The 27,023-nt window shown below is 32.9% G+C and overlaps 2 protein-coding genes across 8 annotated transcripts; one reads left to right on the plus strand and one right to left on the minus strand.

Moving 5' to 3' along the window:
* Positions 1 to 320: 320 nt before the first annotated feature.
* LOC106126002 (caldesmon) lies at positions 321 to 17,383 on the minus strand. 7 transcript variants are annotated; one of them, XM_013323432.1, is made up of 13 exons: positions 17,285 to 17,383; positions 16,836 to 16,914; positions 9,260 to 9,913; positions 8,321 to 8,396; positions 7,971 to 8,073; positions 7,306 to 7,516; positions 6,285 to 6,438; positions 3,891 to 4,018; positions 2,201 to 2,252; positions 1,931 to 2,061; positions 1,588 to 1,787; positions 722 to 872; positions 321 to 442 (listed from the first exon to the last, which is right to left on the minus strand). In XM_013323432.1, the coding sequence occupies exons 1-13, from the start codon at positions 17,311 to 17,313 to the stop codon at positions 380 to 382; spliced, it is 2,031 nt and encodes a 676-aa protein (XP_013178886.1). In that variant the 5' UTR covers positions 17,314 to 17,383; the 3' UTR covers positions 321 to 379. The 7 variants fall into 7 exon arrangements, with proteins under 7 accessions (XP_013178886.1, XP_013178881.1, XP_013178883.1 ...); XM_013323431.1 differs by lacking the exons at positions 1,588 to 1,787; positions 16,836 to 16,914; positions 17,285 to 17,383 and adding exons at positions 1,071 to 1,146; positions 1,255 to 1,307; positions 10,626 to 11,954 and having other exon boundaries at positions 350 to 442; XM_013323428.1 differs by lacking the exons at positions 321 to 442; positions 16,836 to 16,914; positions 17,285 to 17,383 and adding exons at positions 1,071 to 1,146; positions 1,255 to 1,307; positions 10,626 to 11,954 and having other exon boundaries at positions 780 to 872.
* Positions 17,384 to 21,693: 4,310 nt separating this feature from the next.
* LOC106125999 (uncharacterized) lies at positions 21,694 to 26,256 on the plus strand. Its single transcript, XM_013323421.1, has 6 exons — positions 21,694 to 21,864; positions 22,489 to 22,583; positions 23,068 to 23,179; positions 24,164 to 24,281; positions 24,816 to 24,921; positions 26,119 to 26,256. Exons 1-6 carry the CDS (start codon positions 21,747 to 21,749, stop codon positions 26,203 to 26,205), a joined length of 636 nt encoding a protein of 211 aa, XP_013178875.1. The 5' UTR covers positions 21,694 to 21,746; the 3' UTR covers positions 26,206 to 26,256.
* The last annotated feature ends 767 nt before the right edge of the window (positions 26,257 to 27,023 follow it).

The following is a 27,023-nucleotide window of genomic DNA, read 5'->3' on the forward strand; positions in this document are numbered from 1 at the left end:
GATTAACAATGTTTGACAATGACATTGACAGTGACATTGGTTTTTACAGGCAAAAGTTTATTGATTTTACAGCCCTAGATCCAAATGCCTTTAATTTTGTAAAATCCAATTTTTTTTATTATTTATTTTATCATAATATGCATTGTCACGCGATATACACATATATGCTATGTTTCAGCTCAATCCGTTACTGGAAATTGGTTTAATTAGCAATATTGAAAAGCAATAGGTTATGTGAAACTACTTTACTTTAATTTCAAACGTGAATATTTAAAAATAAAACACATTGTCAAGAAATAACAATATTTAATAGTTAAAATGTAGGATGGTCAATAATTCTATACAAATGACAAAAATAAAGAAATAACTCTATAAACATTTAAAAGGTCGATTTATATTCTACACTGGATTCCGGCGGACAAGGCGATAATGAACGACATCTCTGTAAAAAAACAAAAAGAAAACATATTTGTTATTTTTACCTTTAATAAGTGGATAAAAAAATTGCTAGAATATACTACAAGAATGGCTGACTAGAGTTTTGTTTTTTTCATCGAATTTGCGAGTCAAACAATGGCCATCTTTTTATGACGTTAACTTTTTTCTGATGCTGATTTTTACCGCCATAAAAGCAACATTTGATTTATAGATTCACTTTTGTATTTCATTTTAATGATTTTAAGTTGATTGTTGATTTCTATGATGTTAAGCCTTTAGTTACCTCTCTATAATCAGCCTCGGCAATAACCGTGCGAAGTAATTCAACAGGCTTTTGCGCTGTTTGCTCCGTGTTGTGTATCATTTTGTAAACCTCCGAATTCTGCAGGTGGTCGAGGGGTATAGGAGGTTTTTCGTACTTCATAAAGTTTATCCTGACATAATTGTTAATAACATAAATAATAATAAAGAAAATAAATGAGAAAACAGTATAAATAACCTTTTTACAGATGTCATAAAATACTTATAATCTGTACTTAAAATATTCTTTTATATATAATATTCAGCCAGTGTGACATACATAAACAGCCAGTGCAGTTAGTAATGCGAAAAACAAATAAACAACACCTTACTTCAATTAATTTATTATAAGTTGGGATGACCTTTTCTTGGACATTATGAAAATCCACAAGATGGCAGTTCGATTCTCTGTAAAATTAATCGTGTTATTCTAAATAAAATGTCTGAAAATAACAAATAACGGTTCTACTGACGTAAAATTCATAAAAAAAGATTATATTAGTAACAACTACATACCTAAATTTCTTACAAACAGACGGACCGGGCCAAATCTTGTCCCATTGTTCAGCCTTGGGGGCAAACATGCAAAATAGAATATTATTTTGTATCAGTTACTACAAAATTAGTCAAAGACAATACAAACTTCATTTTTAACCCGTTGACAGCTGTCAAACACGCGCCAAAATTGTGCAATGAAAATAACTCTTCGTGTTTATTACTTTAAAACATTTTTTATTTGTCTATAGTTGTCGTTGACAGCATTTTTGGCGGGAATTTGCTCGTCAAAGATTAATTGAACATTAAAGTCTTGTTATAACCTATAACTAATGCATCTAAATAAAAGAATACCCCATAGTTTTCCCTTGAATTAATTCAGAATTTGCTAGAATTGTCTCTGCTATTTGTTCTTCAGTGTATTCTTCACCAGGTCGCCTCCATCGTCTACCACCAAAGAGTTTTATAGGTCGTGGTTCAGGTTTCATCCATCCAAACTTTTGTTGTGGTCTATTAATATATGCCATTGGTTTTTGCATTTGTTGTTCAAAAGGCTGGCAATTATATCATTGTAGAATAAATATTGATTCCTTATTAACTATTATAAGAAATATTAACTAAAAACGTATAATTTTAAACTTGTTCCAGCTAGTAATTTACATTTATTATATTAATTTAAACCATTTATAATAAATACCTTTTTATCTTTGACCAATAATTCTCCTTTTGTCTCCGCCATTTTCACAACCTTTGCCTCTTTTGTTTCTTCTTTTATAATCTGTGGTTCTTCCTTCTTATTGACTTCAACGGCCTTTGTCACTTTTGGCTCTAAAAAAAAGGAATTTTTAGTACACGAATAAAAAATATATTTAAACTTTCTACTTCCAAGTAATATTAACGATATATTAATTTTATGAGTGTCATAGACAATAAAATTACTAAAAAAAAAAACTGTATAAAAATTTACCTAATACTTTTTGGTATTTGACTTCCTTTGTATGTAATGTTTCTTCTTTTTTCTGTAAAATATATAAAAAAATAAAAATTATTTAACACCGTTAGTAATGACGTTTGTATAGTTATAACTAAACTAAAATGGATGAGTTGTAGATCAATGAACCGATTCTAAGCACAATTTAATTTAAACTTGATAGAATTATGATTTGCATTTCGAGGTACGAGTCACGAAGTCCGTGAGTAGACTAGTCGCTCGACTCATCAGCTGGCTCACGGCTCACTCGATCACTGATCGAGTTGATTCCCGAGTTACCAATTTAGCTGTTGAATCACAGCTCAATTGTTCTATGACCTGAACTTTTGAGCTGGTTCATTGCTGATTTACGCGTCTAATTTGCTTTAGTTAACTAATTGAATAGGCCCACGATTCTGCTATTTCGTTTGATGGTTAAAATCTGTATTATTCGTAGCTTTTTGTTTTTAAATGTACCTTTTTGTTCTTTAAATCTTCAGTATTTCGTGAGAAGCGTTTGGAAAATACAATCCAGCAAACAAGCAACAACAAGGTCACACGAAACAATATATATTCGACGAACACTGCAAAAAAGCTAAATTCAAACGTATGTCGGACACAACGTAATAACAGTTTGTTGTCTATTGTCAAATTATGCGAAACTTTAAAATCTAACTGAAATCACAAATGTATACATATCTCTGTTTTATCATAGAGAAAGAAAGAGATGGCATTATACAAATGTCACTTGTGGGAAAGTTAGGTTAGTTTTAAATTCAAACAATATTTAAAATGATTAAAACTTACTTGAAGCTAATAAACAACTATTGCTGACATAGTACGAAATAAAACTGCAATAATTATCAATTGCTAAAAAGCTTGCCAAAAACGTCGAGTTGCAATTTTGTCACATTGCCAAGGTCTAATTCGTTGCTAATTATAGTCGAGTTCAATGTAATCGAATAAGACAAAAATAATCGATAATTATTCGCTTTTAATACAAGAAAAATCTCAAATAATTTACAAATAACAGAATCGAGGGCCTTGGAATTATATAACCTAATTTCTGTATCTAATTATATTTATATGTTCATGATTTTTTTTTAATAAGTTTTTTAATTTTAGTCAAAAGTAAATCAGAATAAGACGTAAAACAATTTTTAAAAAAAATAATTAGATGAAATAAATTGTTGTTATTATCTGATTTCCGGTGTAACGATAAATTTAAAGATAATAAAAACAGATAATACATACAGTATGATTGGAAATTCTTTATAATAAATTACATAAATGTTTTAATTTAACTTTTTTTTTGGAGCGTCGGTGGCTCAGTGGTCAAGCACTTGACTTGCAATCTGCAGGTCCTGGGTTCGAATCCCGCCATTTACCAATGTGTTTTTCGATTTCCGATTTACATATGTACATTTATCCGACGTTCTTACGGTGAAGGAAAACATCGTGATGCAACCTGCACATATCTGAGAAGTAATTCAAAGATATGTGTGAAGTCAACCTGCACTTGGTCAGCCTGGTTGACTATGGCCTAATCACCCTTAACTTAGGGTAGGCTCCGAGCCTCTCAGTGGGGACGTATAGTGAGCTGATGATGAACTTTTTTTTTAACTCTTAGACTTGCTTTGTCTAAGACCTACATTAAATTTAATTTTGAAACACTCTATATTCTAACCTGATTTATTAGATGCAATTTTTCCATTACATTTTCCAATGTTTCTTTAATATCATCTGGTACTGGTTCTAACTTTTCTAGTTGATCTCTCATCTGGCTTAATTGATCCGCAACTGGGATGCTGGAAGCTGTTATGAGAGAATGTACTTTTACTAATATATTTCGATTTAAACTGATATATAAACACGGCTAAACACTCACGTATATTCGTCCGGTGGCGGCACCGACTAGTTTCGCTCACTCAGTGAGCGATGGGCTGCGTCCGCGAAATAATACCAGTACCACTCATCCTGATGAAGGGCCCCCGATGGGCTCGAAACTAGTCGGTGCCGCCACCGGACGTATATACGTGAGTGTTTAGCCGTGTTTATATATCAGTTTAGTATAACGTCTCACGAAAGTTTGAATAATTTAATATTTCGATTTAATTCACACCAAATACAATGCAAACAACATTATATTAAACTAGTTGTCGACCATTACTCCGTTCGTGCGAAATTAAAAAAAAACTTATAAGTAGTCTGTGTTCTTCCAGACTATGTTCTACATCTATGGCTTTAAGCGAGATCCATGCAGCTGTTCTGGAGATATCTTCTAACATCCATCTAAACATTCGCAATCATTAATTATTAGTAAGAGCTATTCTTATATTTACAATATCAAATTACTTAAACACACAAAATACTTAAAAAAAAGTTAAATATCGTAATTTGATAATTCTCTAAATAAACTTCGACATTGAAGTAAAAAGAGGGAATGTTAACTAATTTATTTTCTTTCTCCTTTTATTACGCTACTAGCTGTCGTCCGCGACTTCCTCCGCGTGCGTATATACACAACTTAATTAATGTAGCGCACCCATCTAAACATTCGCATTTATAATATTAGTAAGTTAAATAAAAAGCAGCTCTTCAAGATATAAATTAGAAATTAAATGAATAAATAGTATCCTATGTCCGTCCCCTGGCTCTAAGCTACCTCCTCAACAATTTTCAGTCATATCGGTAAAGTCGTTCTTGAGTTATAAATAGTGTAACTAACACCACTTTCTTTTATATATATTAATTTGATAATTACGTAAACTTACCTATAATATTTTTAATATTATTCAAAAAAAACTCTATCGATCTATTTTCTCCTTCACCAATATTTAAACTTTCAACTCTCATTAAAGCTTCTTGTATTATTTCATGTACAGTGTGTTCCGTTTTTCCATCATCTTTAAGTTTATTTATCTCATTATTTAGATTTGGTAGAGGAATAACTGAAAAGTTAAAATGTTCTTAATTAATTAATTAATTAATTCACGTTACTTAATTTTATTTAAATCTGGATGACGGAGCTTCGCTCGGTATTTTTTTTTTAAATTGTGTTTTTTAGAAAATATATTTAAGTACGAATTACTAATAAAATGATGAAATATGAATAATATTTTTCGATCTTACCGATAGAAAAAGTTAAGTTTATGTTTAAGTTGATTATAGATAAAACACGAATAAAATGACATTTTCCTAAAAATGATTCCTAGCTAGATCGATTTATCGCCCCCGAAACCCCCTATATATACAAGAATTGCTCATTTAAAGATATAAGATAACAGAAGGGGGCAAACGAGCAGCGGGAACACCGATGTTTTCAACGACGACGGACATCAGCAATATCAGAAGAACCGCAGAGTTATTAAGTGGAATATAGCTTTATAAGATAACTAGATGTGTAAAAAAAGACTAGTCTATGTGTTCTTCCAGATTGTTTTCTACATCTATGACATTTCAGCGAGATCTAATGCAGCCGTTCCGGAGATATATTTAACCCTTATTATGCCAAGATTTTGAAGAAAACAAAAAAACACAATAAACAAAATTAAAAAAAAACTAAGTAAAAAATTATTTTATAGCGATCGTATATTTTTATAAAGTTGTATGTATACTATACAAAATGAACATAAGGTTTAAACAGACATCCATCCATCTTAACATTCGGATTTATAATATTAGTAAGATTTAAAGTTAAAAGTAACTAATAACATTTGATCTAGAAATGTGTATTTGTTTCGGGATCAAATCTAGATTGTTATTCCTGTTAAAAACATCCAGATACATTCAATCTTGAGTTAATTAAAACAAGTTTACTAATTTCCATTTTTAATAAGATTTACTTAAATTATTCAAACTTTCGTGAGACATTATACTAAACTGATATATAAACACGACTAAACACTCACGTATATTCGTCCGTTACTCAGTGAGCGACGGGCCGCGTCCGCGAAATAATACCAGTACCACTCATCCTGATGAAGAGCCCCCGATGTGCTCGAAACTAGTCGGTGCCGCCACCGGACGAATATACGTCAGTGTTTAGCCGTGTTTATATATCAGTTTAAGATTTACTTACCTGTAGATTTCAAAACACCGTCATCCTTAGATTCTGTAGGTATAGCCAGAAAGAATTGTGGTCCATCTCCTGGTGTTAATTCTTTTATATATGTTGCATCTATTGTACCGGCAAATGCTCTCTCTTGCCAAGGAACAGGGCTCGAGTTGAAATCCTTAAGAAGAGAAGAAAATTACAAAACAAAATTGAAATGACGACAGCATAGACGTAATATCAAAAATTACATCTCAAGAAGCTCTCGCTAAACAGTTGAATTAAGGGCTCGATACAAAAGGCAGTTATCTTAGAAACCGCACGCATCGTGAGAAGGTTCCTGTCTCTGCAGCCCTGACCACTGGTTGTTTGAGTCATGGGACTCCGCAGCCGGTGGTGTTCTGTTTTTTTAATATAATATATTTTTTATATTATTTATAATATTTTATACATGAAATGTAATATGTTAAGAATAAGATTAATAAATGAATAAGTCAAAAATTACTTTTATTTAAAACTAGCTGTCGCCCGCGACTCCGTCCGTGTGGATATATAAAATTCTTAATTAGTGTAGCCTATGTGTTCTTTCAGACAATGTTCTATACGTATGCCAAATTTAATCGAGATCCGTTCAGCCGTTCTGGAGATATCTTCAAACATCCATCCATCCACATCACATCCATCTAAACATTCGCATTTATAATATTAGTAAGTTAAATAAAAAGCAGCTCTTCAAGGCATAATAAATAGTATCCTATGTCCGTCTCCTGGCTCTAAGCTACCTCCTCAACAATTTTCAGTAAAGCTGTTCTTGAGTTATAAATAGTGTAACTAACACGACTTTCTTATATATATAGAAATATTTAGATGTATGTTTGTTAGAAGGTATCTCTAGAACGGCTGTATAGATCTTGCTGAAATTTAACATAGATGTAGAACGTAGTCTGGAAGAACACATAGACTACTAATTAAGTTTTTTTTTTGTTCCGTACGTCCTGCGACGGTTGTCTGATAAAATTGATATAATGTTTCTTCACATGAACTTTACCTGTTTTTCAAATTTATTCTGTAAATCCTTAAAATGTTCTAATTTTTGTGTTTGTAAATTACTCGATTTCTGTAAGAATGTCGTCCATGATTTATCATCGTCTTTTATCTTTACATCTGGTAAATTTTTATTCTCGAATTTATCCTTCATCTTTTGACAATCTGGACTTAGTCCTTCGCGAAGCATATGTGAAGACAAAACTCTAGTTAGACTGAAACAAGAGTTTAGTTAGGACTGTTCCGTACTACGGCACCACCGGCGGGGAAGCAGCGCGGGGGTCCCTTCCAGAACTCACCCGCCGCCCCGCGCTCTCACACTGCGACCTTCAGTTGCGCTTCAACACTCCGCGCGCCGACACATCAATCATATTTGTCTATTTTGTACATCTTTCATTCTTATTACAATCATCAGCAACCTACCAGCCTTTCATTCCAACATACAGTCCACTCGCTCAACAAGGACGTCAATAGCCTAATGGTTAAGGGTACGAGTTTCCGACAACGAAGTTCGAATCGCGATCGACTTTTTTTGTTAATTTACTTTTTCTTGTACCATTTCAACTAAGTTCTATGCATGTGCTATGATATGGTTTACGACAATAGTCGAATGACGGGATTCGAACGAAATCCGTACCCTTAATCATTAGGCTATTGACGCTTTTTTACCTTATAATATGGGCTTCTTTGATTGTATCTGCTTCACTAGGACTTGTCTCTACAGGACTTATCTCTTCAGATATCTTTCTATCTGCATTTAATCCTGTAACTCCTGTTATTATTAGGAAAGCGTTTTAGTATTAGAAGAACTTTCAAATTCAATGTTTATTCTAACAAAATAAAATGGCGACGTAAGACTTATATTACGAGATTCTACTATTTTTTAAAGAGTGCAGTAGGAACAACGAGGTGTACTACTACGCCCATAGATATTTGCAAGACCAGAGGTACCGAAAATACGTAGCCGACCTTTGAGAAGATAAGTTAGAAATGATAGAATAGAGAACTTTTTAACTTACTCGCAACTTCATCGTCAACTGCTTTTTGTTCTTCATCAGATGTTACATCTAATTTGTCTTCATTTTGTTCTATTTCCTAAAAAAATAAGTAATAAATGATTAAAATTTATTATTATGCAAACAACAAGAATGATATGCGATAATGTCATGGTCGCAGAAATATATTAAAAGATGGCAAACCTTAATAATCTATACGCTACGTTTAAACGCGCTAATCTTACGAACTACTGGTCCGATTTGAAAAGTTCTTTTTTTGTTGGATAGTCCATTTATAGAGGAAGGCTTTAGGCTATATAACATTACGATGCGATCAATAGTTTTTTTTTTAAATTCCGCGCGGATTAAGTCACGTGCCACAGTAAGTGTTTTTAGAAATACCTGGGTTATGGAACTAATAGACTATGAAATACTATAGTAATCATTTCTTAGGTTAGAAATAGTGGTATAAGGGAAAATTGTGAATAGGAAAAAAGTATATACTTAAATGGTTTGGACACGTTAAAAGGAAATTAATGGCGCAAGAGTGCGTTGTATTGTTAGTAGGGGCCGTCTTGGACTTATATATGTATAAACGTCCAGATTAATCAAATATTCAAGAAGGGTGATAGAGCATCCGAAACCGATGTGCTTGCGTGCATAAATGTAGAAGTTCTTAACAAAGCAAAGTCTCTAGCTAGAGAGTTGCGTCTGGACTGTGAAAATTAAGCGTCAATAGCCTAATGGTTAAGGATACGGATTTCCGATCACGAGGTCGAGGGTTCGAATCCCTCTATACGACTATTGTCGTAAACCATATCCTAGCACAAGCATTGCTTAGTTGGAATGGTAAAAGTAATATTAGTAAATTTACAAAAAAATCTGCTAATATTTAAAAAAGAAATGGTGGTCCGTCTCTGCCCACCTTTCTGGAGTGGTTGAAAGTTATTTTGTTGTTCTTACCTCATCTATTTTTATTTTAATCATGGCTTTAGGTTGTTCAGATTCTAAATCTTCTTTAATTATGTTAAATTCCTTTTCAATAGACTCCTCGCCAGCTGTGTCTGGTGCCAATTCTACTATGCCAGTGTTTTCATATTCTTTTTCAATCTCTTCGAAAGTTGTTACCTCTTTGATATCGTAACCTTTGATTCTTACTTCTTCAATTTTATTTGCAAAATCATGTTTTATATCTACGTTAATAGTTTTGTTATTATTTAAATTGATTTCGCCAGAATTATTCGTTTCGGAATTTTGTTGTGTAGTTGATTTTATGGGTTGTTCGTGGATAGGTTTTTCTGTTTTAGTCTGTTCTAAAGTTACCTTTTCATTGGCATCTTTTGTGCCTGCAATTTCTTCTGGTTGAAGTTCGTTGATAGATTTTTCTATTGTAGTCTGTTGTGATGTTTCCTTCTCTTCAGCGTCCTTTGTGTCTTCAACTTCTTCGGGTTTTGTCTGTTTGTCCGTTTCATCTTCCATTATTATAGAACTTTCACCTTCAGCTTTTTGTTGTTTTAATGTTTCAACAATTTTTTTATATTTCTCTATGTTCTTTAAAGTTTCGTTTATATCTGAAGTGAGATTTGATAAATTTTTTCGTACTTCTATTATTTCCTCCTGAAAAATATATATTAATAAGTTTAATGTAATTTAGAAGCTGTGTGCTTCTTTTTATTTTGTGTTAAAACTCCTTGAATATACAAACAACAAATCATAGTGGACTTTGTTGGTTAATATTTGAATACTTATGTACTGTGAAAATAATTTATGAGCAAATGTATTTCACTTTATTTTAGAAGAATTTCTTTTCTTAAAACAATTATTTGTGAATGTTGAAATCGTGATTGAAAGCAACCATTTAAACCATGTGTTGACACAGTTTTAGTACATTGCCAATATCTATATAAAACAGTGGTAGAGTCCGCTTTAACATCTTCGCACGAATTGTCCCGGCTCGCCCGGTGAAATACCACGACCACACAGAAGACAGGAGTCAAGTGGAAGCAATTCCAACTACAGTCTGATGAGTGTGCGTCCCGGAGGCCTAATTTAGTCCTCTTTCCCTTCCCACCCTTTTTCTTTTAAGCAAAGTATGGGAAGTGAAAGTCCACTTTCCGGATGAGAGGATGCATGGAACGGGAAGATATTTTACTTTCTGTGCATCCTCTCCTCCGTCGATTAAAGGTAGGCAATGCATATGCAATTGCGTATGTCTATGGGCAACGGTCACTTTTTTCAGCGATTTCAGGTGGATGCTCTCTAATGCCACGTTATGATAAAAAAAATGTTTGAAAATGACATCGACACATTTATAAGGTAGAAATCATACCTTAGGTATTGGAGGTCTGTCAGATCCACCTCTTAAGCCTGGTTTAAAATATCTTGGCAGTCGTTTCATACCACCATTTAAACCTGGTTTAGTGTAAGCGGGTACAGGGCTTGTAGGTGGGGTAGGCAGAGGTGGATTGTAAACTACCCTTTCAATTTTCACTGACTCTATGTTTGGTACAAGATTTTTGACTGTATTTTCATCTCTGTTTATTACAGGACTTGGTTCAGGAACTGGTGTAGTTCCTCTGCTTTTAGGTAATGGTGCTACAAGTCTAAATATGTATTCGTCTGTTAACGGTGTCGGTGGTGTAGTGGGAGATTCATCAGTTGAGCTTTTGTTAATTTCTGCATTTTGTGACGCTACAATTTCATCTCGTTTGATATTTGTTTTGAGAGATGTTAATTTTGATTTGTTTTTGATAGTAGAATCATATTCTTGGATATTCAATGATGTATTTTCTTGTGTAGTTAAACTTGCTTTTAGTGATGTTTCAAAACTACCTTCGATTGTTTCTATTTGATATTTAGCAGCTTTTATATCTAAATTCGTGTTACTGATGTCAGTAATTTCTTGATGTGCCTCTTTCTTACGTTCTATATTAAGTGATTGGGCATTTGTTTTTGATATTCTCTTACCAACACTCTTTTTACTAATAACATCTTCACGTAGACTTTGAGATTCAAAGTCCGATGTTTGTGAAATAATTTCAGTATCACCAGCATATTCTTTTCTTGAATATCCACTTGTCATGTTGATATTTAAGTTGCCTTCATCATAATTTTCAATATCTTCATCAAAATCTTCTTTTCTAAATATAGTTAGTGCTGCAGACTCTTGATTTGAATCATATCCTTTACTCCTTCGCTTCACCAATATTGATGACTCATAAACATCTTGGGAAGCATCTTGTATTTGTGATTTTAAATTAAATCCAAGGGATACATCCATTGCTTCATTTCTATTCTCCATATTGATGCTATTTTCGATTTCTTCATCAGAAGTAGTAATTTCATGTATCACAACACCAGATTCGTCTTGATTTAAATTGAGATTAAAGTCTTGTTCAAACTCTTCTGTATGGTACTTTAAATCTTTCTCTCTTCTTACATATAAAGTCTCTTCTTTTGTTTCGAATACTGGTTCAACTAAAACTTGAGGTTTTGTCACTGTTAAGTCATAAGACATTTCTTGGTAAGTTTCATTATGTTTTGCTTTAGCTTTTCCAATAGAGATGTTTACATTTGACTCATTATTAATACATTCTTTGGCTTGTAATAAAATTGAAGTATTGAGTTCATTATTATTTTTAATAATAGGTTCTGCTTCAACACTTTTTAAATCAGTATGACTTATCGTTCCCGAAGCTTCTTCGGTATTAATAATATTTGATTGAATATTATATTCTTGATGAACAGCATTAGAAACTTTTTGTTTAATATTTTTTCGACCAATAGTTACGGTTTCTTTTGTCATCAAATGTATTGGTTCTTCAGTAATTGTAACTTGTTCATTTTTAATGTCACCTTCCTTTAATTCTTCAATATGTAATGATTCAAAGTCATCAGAATTCTCTTCAAGTGTTGTTTGTTTTATATTTAATGTATTAACTTCATCCTCTGTCATAGTAAAAGCTTTTGTCATCTTTTTCTTACGCTTATTGATTATTTTATTAAAATTATCTTCATTTGAAACACTCACTTCTTGCATTGATACATTATTCTTTTGTTTTGGTTTGATTTTAACGCCGGATGATTCTATTTGTTTTTCTATAGTGTTACTAACATTATGACTAGCATTAAGTTCTTCCAACTCGTAATTTAAAGACATTGTTGCCACTTCGTTTACAGATATTTCATCTTGTTTGAGAATATTTTGGCATATCACTTGAGCTGTTTCAAGGTTTTTTATTTCTAAAGATACTGATACTGTCTCTTTTTCAAATGTTTCAGATTTAAATAATTTTAGTTCAAAAACAGGTATATTTAAAATTAATACAGTTGCTGTACATTTTGGTAATGTTTTGGAGAATATCTTTGGTTCTAAATATTCTGAAGCTTTATATTCTAGAATCTTGTCTACTTTAAATGAATTAACCTCATCTAATGTTGTTATTTTTGTTTCAACAATGGCCGTACAAATAGCAAATATTGTAACAAAATCTACTTCTAAAGTAGAGTTTGCGTTTTCTATAGGCAATTGTTTAATTTCTAAAACTTCAGCGTTGTTATAAGATAAATTAATATGTTCTAAAATTGAAACGCATATTGGTAGAGTTGTTTTTAATACACATGGTTCTTCTATTATACTACCTAATTCTTCTTTTATTCCTTCCACATTAAATGGAATACATTCTTCTAAATCTTTATAAATTTCTCCAATCGCAGCAGTACATATTGCTAATATCATTGTCAGTTTACTAACTTCTATTAATATCTTAGCTTCTTCTTTTACCAATTCTTCTATATCTAAATTAATTGCTTCATGTAATTCTTTGTTAATTTCACTAAGACTCGATGTAGATATTGGTAGAGTTCTTTCTAAAACAAAAGGTTCTGTTGACGTTGAAGGGAATTCTTCTTTCAATTTGTGATTTTCTTGTTGTAATAATTCAGTTTCAAAGTATATTATAATAATATCGCTTAAAATCGAAATACAGATTGAGAGAGCTGTTGAAAATATATCCGGTTCTAAACTAGTAGAAGGCATTTCTTCTTCAAACTTGTTTATAATCAATTCATTTGTTACTTCTAAAAGTATATCGATATCTTGATTTATTTCTTTACAGATTGCTAAAGTTTTAAAATAGTTATTCTTCTCTTCTGATAAATCTGTTTTCTCTTCTGGAAATCTTTCATCAGGTAAGGATTCCACTTCAACATAAATTGTAGTTATCTCGCTTGAAATTGAGGTACAAATTGCTAGAGCAAATGTAAATATTTCTGTTTCAATTTGTGTTGAAGGAATTTCTTCTTTATATTTATCAATGATAACACCCTTTATATCTTCTTGAAATACATCAATTGTTTCAATAATTTCCTTACATGTTATTAAAGCTTTAGAATAATTATTCTCTTCTTCTGATACTTCTGCTTTTTCTTCTTTTAAATCTTTATCTATATTGGTAATCTCAAATTTGTCAATTGATATATTTATTTCTTGATATAGTTCCGTATTTATACTTTGTGCTTTGTTAAATATTTTGATTTCTATTCCTTCTGTTGCTTTTTCTTCTATAATAGTAGGTGTTTTAAAATCATCTACTTCGTAAATATTTATTATTAAATCATTGACTACAGATGTACAATATGCTTGAATTGATTTGAACTCTTCTTCCAAACTTGAAATAGCGACTTCTTGATCTTTTCTGTCGATTGATAATTGTTCGATTTCTTCTAAATTTATTTTTATATCTTGTATTATAGCATAACAAATGGAATATAGTTTTATTATCTCTTCTGTCACTTCTAAACATTGTTGTAAATCTTTAGTTTCAGCTTCAAAGTATTCAGATTCTTCAAGTTTAATATCAATGTTTGAAGCAATGCCACAACTAATTGGTTGTATTATTTTTAGTTCATGATTTTCGGTAGAAGATGAAAGAAATTCTTTGTTACTTTCGATATTAAAAGACTGGTTTTGTATTTCATCGTAAACTTCACTTGTTTGTCTAGCCGTTGCTACAGCAACGGTTTGAGCGATGTCTAGTTCATTTGCTTCTGTCTTTGTTATTGCAATTTCTTTTTGAACTTCAACATCTTTAATCACCGCTGTATTAGTTTCTGTAGTTAATTCACATACACTAAGACTTGTGGGTAAAGCTGATTCAAAATGACTTTCTTCTGTACTACTTAATGTTGATACCACAGATTGTATTTCAATTTGAGGCATTAAAATAGGTTCTTCATAAACATAAGTCTCATTTACCATTTTACTTGCAATTAGATTATCTTTTTCTGTAGTTAAAAGTAATTTGTCTTCTAACAAATTGTAAGCCTCTTCATCTTTGATATCTACTTCGTTGTAAACCTCATTTGTTTGTTTTATATATTCTTTATTTAAAATTTGTGCTTTGCTAAGTTTTTCTTCTTCTATTGTGATTTTTGGTGTTTGTTCTTTTAATTCTGTCACTGGCAATATACTAGCTTCTGTAAAATGAGAAACTGCCTCGTCAACTTCGCTAATAATCTCTTTCTTAACCTCTTTAATAATAGGTAAGACCTCTTTAGTAATTAATTTATTTTCTTCTTCTGATTCATGCAGAGCAGTTTGTACATCTTCTATTGTTTCTACTCCTCTGGCTTGTAATTTATTTAGTTCTTTTTCCTCTATTTTAACTATAGGTAAATCTTCTTTAAGTTCAGTTATTTCTACAGATTGCTTTTCGACTTTATTACATAGTTCATTTATTTGATGAGCTGTTGCTTCATGTATATTTGTTGTTGATTCCACTTCCTCTATTATTGGCGTAGGTGTAATTACTTCGTTCAAATTTTTAGTTTCGTTCACTTCTGTTACTTGTTCTGTTGTCTTTTTCAGTGCTAGTTTATTTATTTCTACATATTTCTCATCTTTTTCTATATTTATTGATTTAGGTATTTGCTTATGTTCAACTGTAACAGTAGCTACATATTCTATTTTTTGACCTTTATCTATACATATTTCTTTAGATAGAAAATCTTCTGTATTATTCAAATAAACATCGTTTAATTCTCTTTGATTACTTGAAAACTTATAAGATTTACCGGCAATCAATTCTGTAGCAACCATATCATTTCTATCTGTAATTTCCAATACATTATTTACTTGTTTCTTTATATGTGATATATAATCGTTGAAAATAGCGTTTTTGTATGTATATACGTGTGATTCTACTATTGCTATGTATGTTGGTCCATCTATTTTCTCATTTTCGACGTCAGTTATATTGTGATAAGATCGTCGTCTACCTAAAACTCTTTGTGCTGCTGCTGAAGTTGCTAATTTAATATCTTCTTTCATTTGTTCCCTTTCTTCTCTATTAATTTCATTAAATAATTTTAATGTATTGTTATTGGAAATTTCATCTACTTTAGTAACACTTTTCGCTCTCCTATTATCGTGAAGTTTGTTTTGTGATTTATTTATATTTAATTTGTATTGAAATTCCGATAATACAGTATTCATTTTTTCAGTTAATTCTTTAGGTTTTCTTGATACAAGTTCGACTATATCGGCGCTTGATAATTTCCTTTTAATATTATCTTTATGTTTAGTTAATTTTGTTGTAGACTCTAGTTCTTCTTTTATCGTTAATTTTGAATGTATTGGTATAAATCTTGTTAATCTTATCATTATATTTGTTAGATATAATAAGAATATATTCAATGAATGTTTTGAAAATCTTATATCTGCTGTTTTTTTAATTCGTTGTATTGTTTCTGTTCCTATAGAGAATGCTTTTCTCCATGTCATTTTCATTTGTCTACCTTTTATATCTTTCATTTTGTTTTCAAATAACGTTGTTTTCTTTTTAACTAAACCTTCTTGGATGCTTTCTTCAATTTCTTGTAATAAAAATAGTTTACTTTCATTGTTTGGTTCAATTTCATTGTTAATTTTAGGTTCTGTGTCGATTTTTTCATATAAATTGACAGTTTCTTTTACAGATTTAGGAATGAGACTAGTTTCGTCTAAAAGTTTTTTTTTAAATTGATTTTCTTTTGCCAATTCTTCTGGCATTAAAGAAGGTTGTATATAATTTTGTGATTTCATTAAACGTATGTCATTTTTTATATTTAATTCATGATCATCTTTTATCATTTCTTTGTTCGTTGTAATTGCTTTTATTATGCTATCTGTGATTATTTTACGTGCAGTTTCTTTAAGATCTTTTATATTATCTTCTTTATTATTTATAAATGAGTCTTTGTTATTTTTGTCTTCTGTTTTAATAGTATCTTGATTTATTTCTTTATTTGAATTATACTGTCGTATTTTTGTATCGATTCTTTCTTCCTTATGCATCCATTTAATATTTTCTGGTACATATTGTTTTGATATTGGTAATTTAAATGTGTTCTCTTGTGTTTCTGTTTTATTTGATGTTTTATGAATATTTTTATATAGTATTTCATTGTAGTATTCTTTTGAAAAAGGTCGGAATTTCTTTACGTGTGTGAGAGTTTTATTTTCTCGTTCGTTTGTTATCGTTGATTTGTATATCGGTACCTTTGTTTGTCTGTTGGATAAAGCTCCTTGGTCTATGGCTGTCTTTTCGACATCGTCTAACACCGGAACGTGATTTCGCCTGGAAATAATTAAATCAAAGATTAATTTTAAATATGATTTGACAATTACTGGCCAGTATTTTAGAATGGAGTAAGAATAAAAAGTTTTTTTATAATAAAATGATTGCCAATTCGAAAACGAAGTTTGAAAACATTTTTTTTCTTCATTAAAGAGGTATATTTGTAGTTAATCACGGAAATATTTATTTCAAATTATTAAAAACTAGCACTTTCGTAATTAAATAACATTTCTTTGAATAAAAAAAAACATATCCAATCACAAAACTTTTAAATCCTGGCCACTTATAAAAATATTAACAATTCTTACAAAAAGAAAAAACTAACACAGACGACAAATAAAAATGACACATAATTAAAAAGAAAACTCACTTTTTTCCACAGACCAAGTAATCATTCATAGTAATAATTAATATTATACCAATTTAAAAACAACCATTCGTTATAAAACAAATGAATCAATGTTTACTAGTTGACTCATCTTATTGTTCTCTGACACATCTCGATTCGCGTCAGATATATTTTTAGAGATCCGTACATCAAACTTTTTTTTTATATCATAAGGTGGCAAACGAGCGAGCGGCCACCTGAAATCGCTGAAATAGCGAAGTGTCCGTTGCCCATAGACATACGCAATTGCATATGCGTTGCCTACCTTTAATCGACGGAGAGGAAGAAGAAAGAAAATATCTTCCCTTTCCATTCATCCTCTCATCCGGAAAGACAACTTGCACTTCCTATCCTTTCCTTATAAGAAAAAGGGTGGGAAGGGAAAGAGGACAAAATTAGGCCTCCGGGACGCACACTCATCAGACTGTAGTTGGAATAGCTTCTTACTTGAGGCCTGTCTTCTGTGTGGTCGTGGTATTTCACCGGGCGAGCCGGGACAATTCGTGCGAAGATGTTAAAGCGGGCTCTACCATTGTTAAAAAAACTGTCCTTATCCATACTTATCGGCACATTATGTTATATACATCTCTATCAACCATATCTGAATCGATCCCTTTCTTACGCATATCCTCAATCACACAATAATCTCTTAAAAATAAATATATAAACAAAAAAGTATTTTATTTGATTTAGCATCAAAGATTAACAGGAACTGTCAATGTCAAGTGACATAACGTTTTTGTAAACGCTTAAAGATAAAAAAGACACTAACCTTTAAATAACGATACCTTTAAAATGTTAACGAAAACAACGTTAAAATAAGATTAACCGATTGTGAGATTAGCGCACTCAAACATACAGAGAAAGATTCTAATAATCATTTTATCTTACTAATATTATAAATGCGAATGTTTGGATGAATGTTTGTTAGAAGGTATCTCCAGAAAGGCTGCATAGATCTAGCTAAAAGGCATAGATGTAGACCAGTCTTTCCCAAAGTGGGCGATAACGCCCCCTTGTGGGCGCTGCAGGTCTCAAGTTGCGGGTTATAGTAAAGGTTTCGTTTAGAATTCTCCGTTAATATACATATATAGGTCACAATAATTAATTTATTTAATTTGAAGTTATAGTGGTTTTTAAATATGTGAAAATATGGGGGCATTAAAAAAATATTTATTCTCAAAGTGGGCAGTAGACAAAATAAGTTTGGGAACCACTGATGTAGAACATAGTCTAGAAGACCGCATAGAAAACCAAATAAATTTTTTAGTAATGGGCTGATAAAGTCAGCGCGGAATTTAAAAGAAAGCTCAATTAATAACCTACGTGTTGTTCCAGGCTTTGTTTAACATCTATGCATTTCAGCGATATCCATGCGGGCGTTCTGGAGATAATTTCTAACAAACATACATCTAAACATTCGCATTTATAATATTAGTAAAATAAATAAACCTACGGAACTCGTATTTAATAAATAATTCTAGCTTGTCTATGAATCATCAATTATTTGGCTACGTCTTTATATCGACGTATAATAAATATTGGCACACATCAACGCGTGGTTACAACGTCAATCAAACTTGAATCGATGATGGAGATATCAATATTTCCTGGTTATTTTCATATATAAAAACATAACAATAGATGTAGAGTTTCATGCAGAAGTTCCGAAGATACCTGCTAACAAACATCCATCTAAACATTCGTATTTATAATACTAATCATCAGGTCACTATAGGTCCTCACTGAGGGTCTCTGCACCTCCCCTAAGTGAGAGTATGTGATAGTGAATGCTGGTCCAGTGCAAGACTTGACACATATGTTTGAGTTTGTCAGATATGTGCAGCATCACGATGTTCTCCTTCACCGTAACAACATAGGATAAATGTACATATGTAAATGTAACACATTCATACATCACGTGATTACAACACAAAGTTATTATTCTGTTTTTATTATCCCATTTTAACATAAGTTTCTTGTCTCCACATAACGTGTTGTTAAATAGTTTAACATTGACTTATATATAAATATAATTTGGCAACACTTCAATTGATTGGGAATTGAGTAACATTGGCAGGTCTCTGGTATTTGACGGAAGATTGTTGAGCATTTTGCTTTCAAGAGATCACGTGAATGAAAAGGTTGTTAGAAATTCATACATAACAAAATTCACTTATAAGTTAAGAAATACATCTACGATGAACTAAAAATTATTAAAAGGAGTCCCTTTAGGCAAGGTTACGAATATACTGGCAGCGTTCCCCCTTTGAATAGCTATACTAATTCTCGAGGTTGTCCAACTTTTCGGTCCCCTTTTTTTTCATTGGGGAATGCTTTATGGATACTCCGCGCCCCAGGGGGGACGCGGTAGTTATGTGGGTTTCTCCTCCATAGCGGAGGCATACCCACTAAACCCCTCTGTTTCTCCAACGCATCGGGACGGGACCACGGGCACGCTTTCGCTCTCGTCCGCGGCCTAACTTTTCGGTCCCCTGTGATGTTGAGTAACTTCCTTTCCGCTATATATACCGTCGAATACATTACTAATATTATAAATGCGAAAGAGCGTCTGTCTTAAGGGTCAGTTGACTTGTAATCATGTCCTGTGTTGTAATCCAGTCATGTATGAATGTGTTACATTTACATATGTACATTTATCTTATGTTGTTACGGTGAAGGAAAACATCGTGATGCTGCACATATCTGACAAACTCAAACATATGTGTCAAGTCTTGTACTGGACCAGCATTCACTATCACATACTCTCACTTAGGGTACTCCGAGACCCTCAATAAGGACGTATAGTAAGCTGTTGGATTTAATAAATCACATTTGACTATCAATTTAAACTTTATATTGAGGTGAGCTTTTCAAAAACATCGATTTAAGTTTTAAATCTCTCTCGTCGAATCTAATTCAGTTGTCATGAAATGTCAAAGCTTTTCTTTCGGTATTTTTTTAACGTCCTTATTGTTTTAAAAAGATAAAAAGTTCACGACGCAACTACGAGTATGTAACGACCTTCGATTTCTATAAATATTTAATCGAAATTTAAAAATGGAACCCACGTTCAAGCAAAATCTTTAGATCAAAAAAAATAAAATAAAAATGGAGCACCAGGGTCGGAGTTACGCGGTAACACATATAAAAAACATACAGACGTATTGATCCTTCTTTTTGAAGTCGGTTAAAAAAAGATAAGCAATTTTGAAGTTCTAAATTAAAAAAAAAAAATATTCCCGCCGTTACAAGTGTACGTTATTACGAAGTGTCAAAGTGACCAAACAAAATCTTACTAATATTATAAATGCGAATGTTTAGATGTATGTTTGTTTGATGATATCTCCTAGAACGACTGCATGGATCTCACTGAAATTTGGCATATATAAACACTAGCTGTCGCTCGCGACTCCGTCCTCGTGGATATATAAAAAAACTTAATTAGTGTAGCCCACCCATCCATCCACATCAGATCCATCTAAACATTCGCATTTATAAGATTAGTAAGTTAAATAAAAAGGCATAAATTCGAAAAAAAATGAATAAATAGTATCCTATGTCCGTCTCCTGGCTCTAAGCTACCTCCTCACCAATTTTCAGTCATATCAGTAAAGCCATTCTTGACTTATTAATAGTGTAACTAACACCACTTTCTTTAATATTATCAGAAAGAACACATAGACAACTAATTATTTTTTTAAATCAGCGCGGATAAAATCGCAGGCGACAGCAAGTGGCTTATAATTATTGAAAGAAAACTTACTGTGTTTGTTAAAATGAATCCGAACAACTTTACACTGACACGGTTAATTACAAACTGCCAGTTAAAATTGGCAAAGAGTTAATTGACCGCATTTCTTTTTAGTTATAACTAGGGTTGTCACCTCGAGTCTAGTATTTACATTATTAATCAAATTTGCGATGTTCCAAATAATCGTAACGCTGCCTTTATACATGGATAGGTTTATTTAATTTCCGCCATTTTGCTGACGGTGATAAAACACATTTAAAGAAACAAAAGCTATCAGTTCCCAGCACGTGTTGACTGTGGCCTTTCTTTTTTTTCATTGGGGAATGCTTTATGCATACTCCGCGCCCCGGGGGGGACGCGGTTGTTATGTGGGGTTCTCCTCCATAGCGGAGGCATACCCACTAAACCCCTCTGTTCCTCCAACGCATCGGGACTGGGCCAAAGGCACGCTTTCGCTCTCGTCCGCGGCCCCGTCTGTTGTTGACTGTGGCCTAGTTACTTAGGCTAAACCCCACAGAGGTCAAGTGTCAAGTTGACAAGTCGTTTTTTAGCATATGTTAATATTAAAAAGACTTTTTTCTATTTTGTATCTATGTTTATTAATTTAAAAAAAAACATTACATATGAACTAGTTGGCTTCGCTATTAGTTCGTGTTTTGTTTTTTATCGCATAATTTCGAAGTAAAAAAAATGCATTGGACAATCTTCTATATCTGCGCACCTCTTTTGTGCTGCGCTGCCGTGAATATGAAGGCTTTGACGGAGTCAATGGGACAAGAAGTTATAGAAATGGATGCACCGATAAAAGGTTTGATAAACCGGGCTTTAGCCCGTTCTCTGATCGAAATTAAAACACCTAAGTTCCTAAGTAGTCTATGTGTTCTTCCAGACTATGTTCTACATCTATACCGAATTTCATTAAGATCTATGCAGCTGTTCTGGAGATACCTTCAAATAAATATCCATCTAAACTTTCGCATTTATAATAAGACTAGCTGTCGCCCTCGACTCCTTTCACGTGGTATTAAAAAGAACCTTATTAAGTAGGCTATGTGTTCTTCCAGACTATGTTCTACATCTATACCAAATTTCGTCAAGATTCGTTTAGCCGTTCGGGAGATATCTTTTAACAAACATCTATCGATCCATTCAAACTTTCGCATTTATAATTTAGGTTTTCTAAAGTTTTTTTCAAAACATAAACCACCAGAATAATCTTGGAAAAAAGTCTGGTCAATCTGACTCAGGATTTTTCGCATATATAATATATTTTTATATAAGTTTGTTTGTATGTAAATTTAAACAAGACTAGCCTAAACGAATGAACAGATTTTAACAAATGGACAAAGTCGGGATTGGATGGTATCGCCTCGGAGCGAATGTTATCTAAACCCTCTTAACACATTTAATAGAATCTTCTCTTTCCTTCTAGAATTACCTCCTGAAATTGAAGAGGAACCGTCAGCTGAAAACGATGCGGAAGTAAAGTCTGTCGCAACGACTATATCTTCTACTAAAAGTTCTACGGTAAGTTTGTTTTTTTAATTTTCAATAAGGCGAAGTTTGAACTTAAGTTTGAGGTTTATCTATTTTAATCAAAGAAAATCAACGAAATCATGACATATTTTTAAATAATACTTTCAGCAATGTAAACTTACGTTAACTATTGATCAATTCTAAACTATATTTATATACTAGCTGTCGCCCGCGACTTTGTACGCGCAGAACTAAAAAAGTAACCTATGTTCTATATCTATGACAAATTTCAATGTAACCGTTCTGATGATATCTATTAACAAACAATAATCTATCTACATAAACATATTTATAATACAACTAGCTTTTTCCCGCGATTTCGTCTACGCGGAATTAACAATTAGTAGCCTATGACGTTATTCGTAACATCAGCGTATTACAGCCGTCTGGAGATGCATTTAAACATTCGCATTTATAATATTAGTAATGAAAACGTAACGCGTATTTCTTTGAAATAAATATTTTCATTTAATAGATAAAAGAAACGAAACGCAGAATAAAAGAAACAGAAAGAACTAGAAGTAATCAAGAGGAAGAGGAAGCAAGAATTGAGAAGGAGTTGTCCGATTTATATAAAGATACTTCAGGTACTGTTTAATTATTATCATTTCATCAAACAAACATAATAAGTAGTCTATGTGTTCTTCCAGACTATGTTCTATATGTATTTCAAATTTCATCAAGATCCGTTCAGCTGTACTGGAGATACGTTCAAACATACATCCATCTAAACATTCGCATTATATATATATATATATCTGACAAATATTAGTCAATATTTCAAATGCTTAGCTTAAACATACGTTTTTATAAAGTAACTAGCGGACCCGACAGACGTTATCCTGTCTACACGTCTTTAATTCGAATATTATTTAAAATTTGACACTGCGATGGTAGCGCCGTCTGTCGGATCCAATGTAAAACATTCCAAAATCAACAACTAATAATAATTAAAAATTAATTAAAAAAAACATTGTCCAGCGGACAAAATTGTGAATCTAAACCATTCCCAGATCCTTTTGAACACACAAAAAATTTCATCAAAATCGGTCCAGTCGTTTGAGAGAAGTTCAGTGACATACACACTCACAGAAGAATTATATATATAAAGATTATAAAACCGGGCGTGGATTTTTGACAAATCATGGCTATTGAAAACATTATTATGGCTCACGAAATGACTTCTTGAACAATACATATTTACTATGAAACTTACCTCTTTGACGTACATAATATTACCTAGCCTACCTTAAGTTAAGGGTGATTAGGCCATAGTCAACCACGCTGGCCAAGTGCGGGTTGACTTCACACATATGTTTGAGTTTGTCAGATATATGCAGCATCACGATGTTTTCCTTCACAGTAACAACATAAGATAAAAGTACATATGTAAATCTGAAATGTAATAACACATTGGTACATAGCGGGCTTTGAACCCAGGACCTGCAGAATGCAAGTCAAGTGACCCCTGAGCCACCGTTGCTCTGATAAATGTGTAATTTGTCTAAACAGTGTTCTTTCCATTTATATCATATACAGGATGTATTTTTTTTAATTATATTATTTTTAAGATTACAAAGCGGATAGTGGAGAAGTTTCTAAAGATACGCAACGCATATCGTCTACCACCGTAAGTCAGAGCGGGACAGAAGATGATTCTTTAAAACCGGTTGCTAGAGCGAGAGAGGAGTAAGTTACACAAAGTTGAACTGTGTACTGATTAACGTTACGACGTGTAATGCTACCAAGTCCATACAACTTTCATACATACAACTAAATCTATACATTTAATAAAATTTAAGTCTATATGTCATATAAAAATTGCGAACACGATATTTATATTTATTTACTAGCTGTTGCCCGCGATTCCGTCCGCGCGGAATTAAGAAAATAACTTAACAAATAGTTTATGTGTTCTTCCTGAGTATGTTCTACATGTATGCTAAATTTCGCAAATAGGAAGGGAAAACATTTTTTGTTTCTGTGCATCCTCTCCTCCGTCGATAAAAGGTAGGCAACGCATATGCAATTGCGTATGTCTATGGGCAACGTTCACTTCGCTATTTCTGCGATTTTAGGCGGCCGTTCGCTCGTTTGCCACCTTATGATATAAAAAAATAATCTTCGGATTGGAAACGTAGCTATTGGACGCGGGCATATTTTTTTTTATTCTACGCTGATGTAGGCGACCGGTGCTAGTATATCTATACAAATTTATTACAGCTTCAAATTCCAACCTGATACCAACAATAAAGCAGACATAGAGAGATTCAGGACTTCTGTGGATGTAATCAGTTGCGACAAGCAAAGACTTACCGGAGCACCTATTGTAAGTATCATACATACATACATACAAATACAAACTAAAGGAGTATAAGATCACTCTCTCCGTCTCCATCTCAAGTGCTGTTGTCATTATGTGTTACCGAATAACTTCAGAAACCCAGGATGTTTGAGCTTGTATGGGTTTGTATGTAAATTAATTAAATTGTAACACCCTGTATTGAAAACTGAACCGATTTTGACGAATGAGATGACATTTGATTCGTATTCTGCCTCTGATTGTCATCTTACTAATATTGTAAATGCGAATGTTTGAATGGATGGATGGATGTTTGAAAGTATCTCTAAAACGGCTGTTTACTGAAATTTGGCATAGATGTGGAGCACAATCTGGGCTACTAATCTAACAGTGGTAGAGCCCGCTTTAACATGTTCGCACGAATTGTCCCGGTTCGCCCGGTGAAATACCACGACCACACAGAAGACAGGCGTGAAGTGGAAGCAATTCCGCGTTTCGTCTGATGAGTGTGCGTCCCGGAGGCCTAATTTAGTCCTCTTTCCCTTCTCACCCTTTTTCTTATTAGGAAAGGATGTGAAGTGGAAGTGGACTTTCCGGATGAGAGGATGCATGGAATGGGAAGATATTTTTTTTCTGTGCGTATGTCCATGGGCAACGGTCACTTCGCTATTTCAGCGATTTCAGGTGGCCGCTCGCTCGTTTGCCATTTTATGATAAAAAAAAAATTAAGTTTTTTTTTAATTCCATGCAGAAGGAGTCTCTAGTAGTTTAAACATCTTAACAGATTTTGACGATAGAGGTGTCATCCGATTGGTATTCTTCTCCTGAGTGTCATAGATACAGTTGGTTAAGTTTTTTAGTTATAAATGTTTTTTTTTAATGTTGATCATTCATCATCATCATCAGCGCACTATACGTCGCCACCGAGGAGCTCGGAGCCTACCATAAATTAAGGGTGATTAGGCCACAGTCAACCACGCTGGCCAAGTGCGGGTTGGTTGACTTCCCACATATCTTTGGATTTCTTCTCAGATATGTGCAGGTTGCATCACAATGTTTTCCTTCACCGTAAGAACGTCGGATAAATGTACATATGTAAATCGGAAATGGAAAAACACATTGGTACATGGCGGGATTCGAACCCAGGACCTGCAGATTGCAAGCCAAGTGCTTGACCACTGAGCCACCGACGCTCCTTTAATGTTGAATTTTATTTAATTCCAGACAATGTCTCCACTCTCGTCAGCTGGACATCAAATATTATCCAGTACTGTTTTATTGATTACGATGAAATATATTTTGCATTTTTAAATGTTATTATACAAAATTATTTGTTCTACTAAATAAATAAATATGTTTGGACGTTTGAATAAATTGTCTTTACCTATATGTTTATTTGAGATGTATATTTAAAGTCAGGAATATATAAAAACGAAAAGAGTATTAGAAAACGCATAAAAGTAGCGCCAGTGGTCAGTAATAAGGTGGGGAGACTACAGGGCGCCGAACATAAGGGGGCGCCGGATATAAGGGGGCGCCGGACATAAGGGGGTGCCTCAGATGCCATAGTCACGTATAAAATGGCGTTTGTGATGGCCTCAAAAATATCCTATCTTTGGAAGCTTTTATTTATTTATGATACACCAACGGGTAAGTTATAAGACATGCGAAAAAAAAACTTATTACTGAAACAGAAAACACATAATAACTTATCACAATTAAAGGTGTACACATCATGCGAGACTAATGATGAATCAAACAAACGACAACACAAAAACCAATTGTGAAGAAGCTTTCCTCCTGACACCAAAAAAGGGCGCCGAAAAATGTCGCCCACGGCGCCGCAAATGCTAAAACCGGCCCTTTAATTCCCATTTCCTTCCCTCCCTTTTATTATAAAGGAATAGAAGAAACATTGAATTTGACGTAGAAGGGAATGCGTAGAAAGGAGAAATATTATCTGTGCGTCTTCCTCCTTCGTAAAGTAAGGCAACTCTTAAAATATTAAAATGTGACTCCATGGTTGATATTTAACTTAGCTGTGCTCCCACAGAAGTTAGCGGGGCATTTTTTAAACTACGTTGGCTTTTAATATAGTAATTATTTATGACTAATATTTTATGACATTT

The sequence above is a fragment of the Papilio xuthus genome, unplaced genomic scaffold (genome assembly GCF_000836235.2).
Source record: "Papilio xuthus unplaced genomic scaffold, Pxut_1.1 DF825355.1, whole genome shotgun sequence".
NCBI lineage: Eukaryota > Metazoa > Arthropoda > Insecta > Lepidoptera > Papilionidae > Papilio > Papilio xuthus.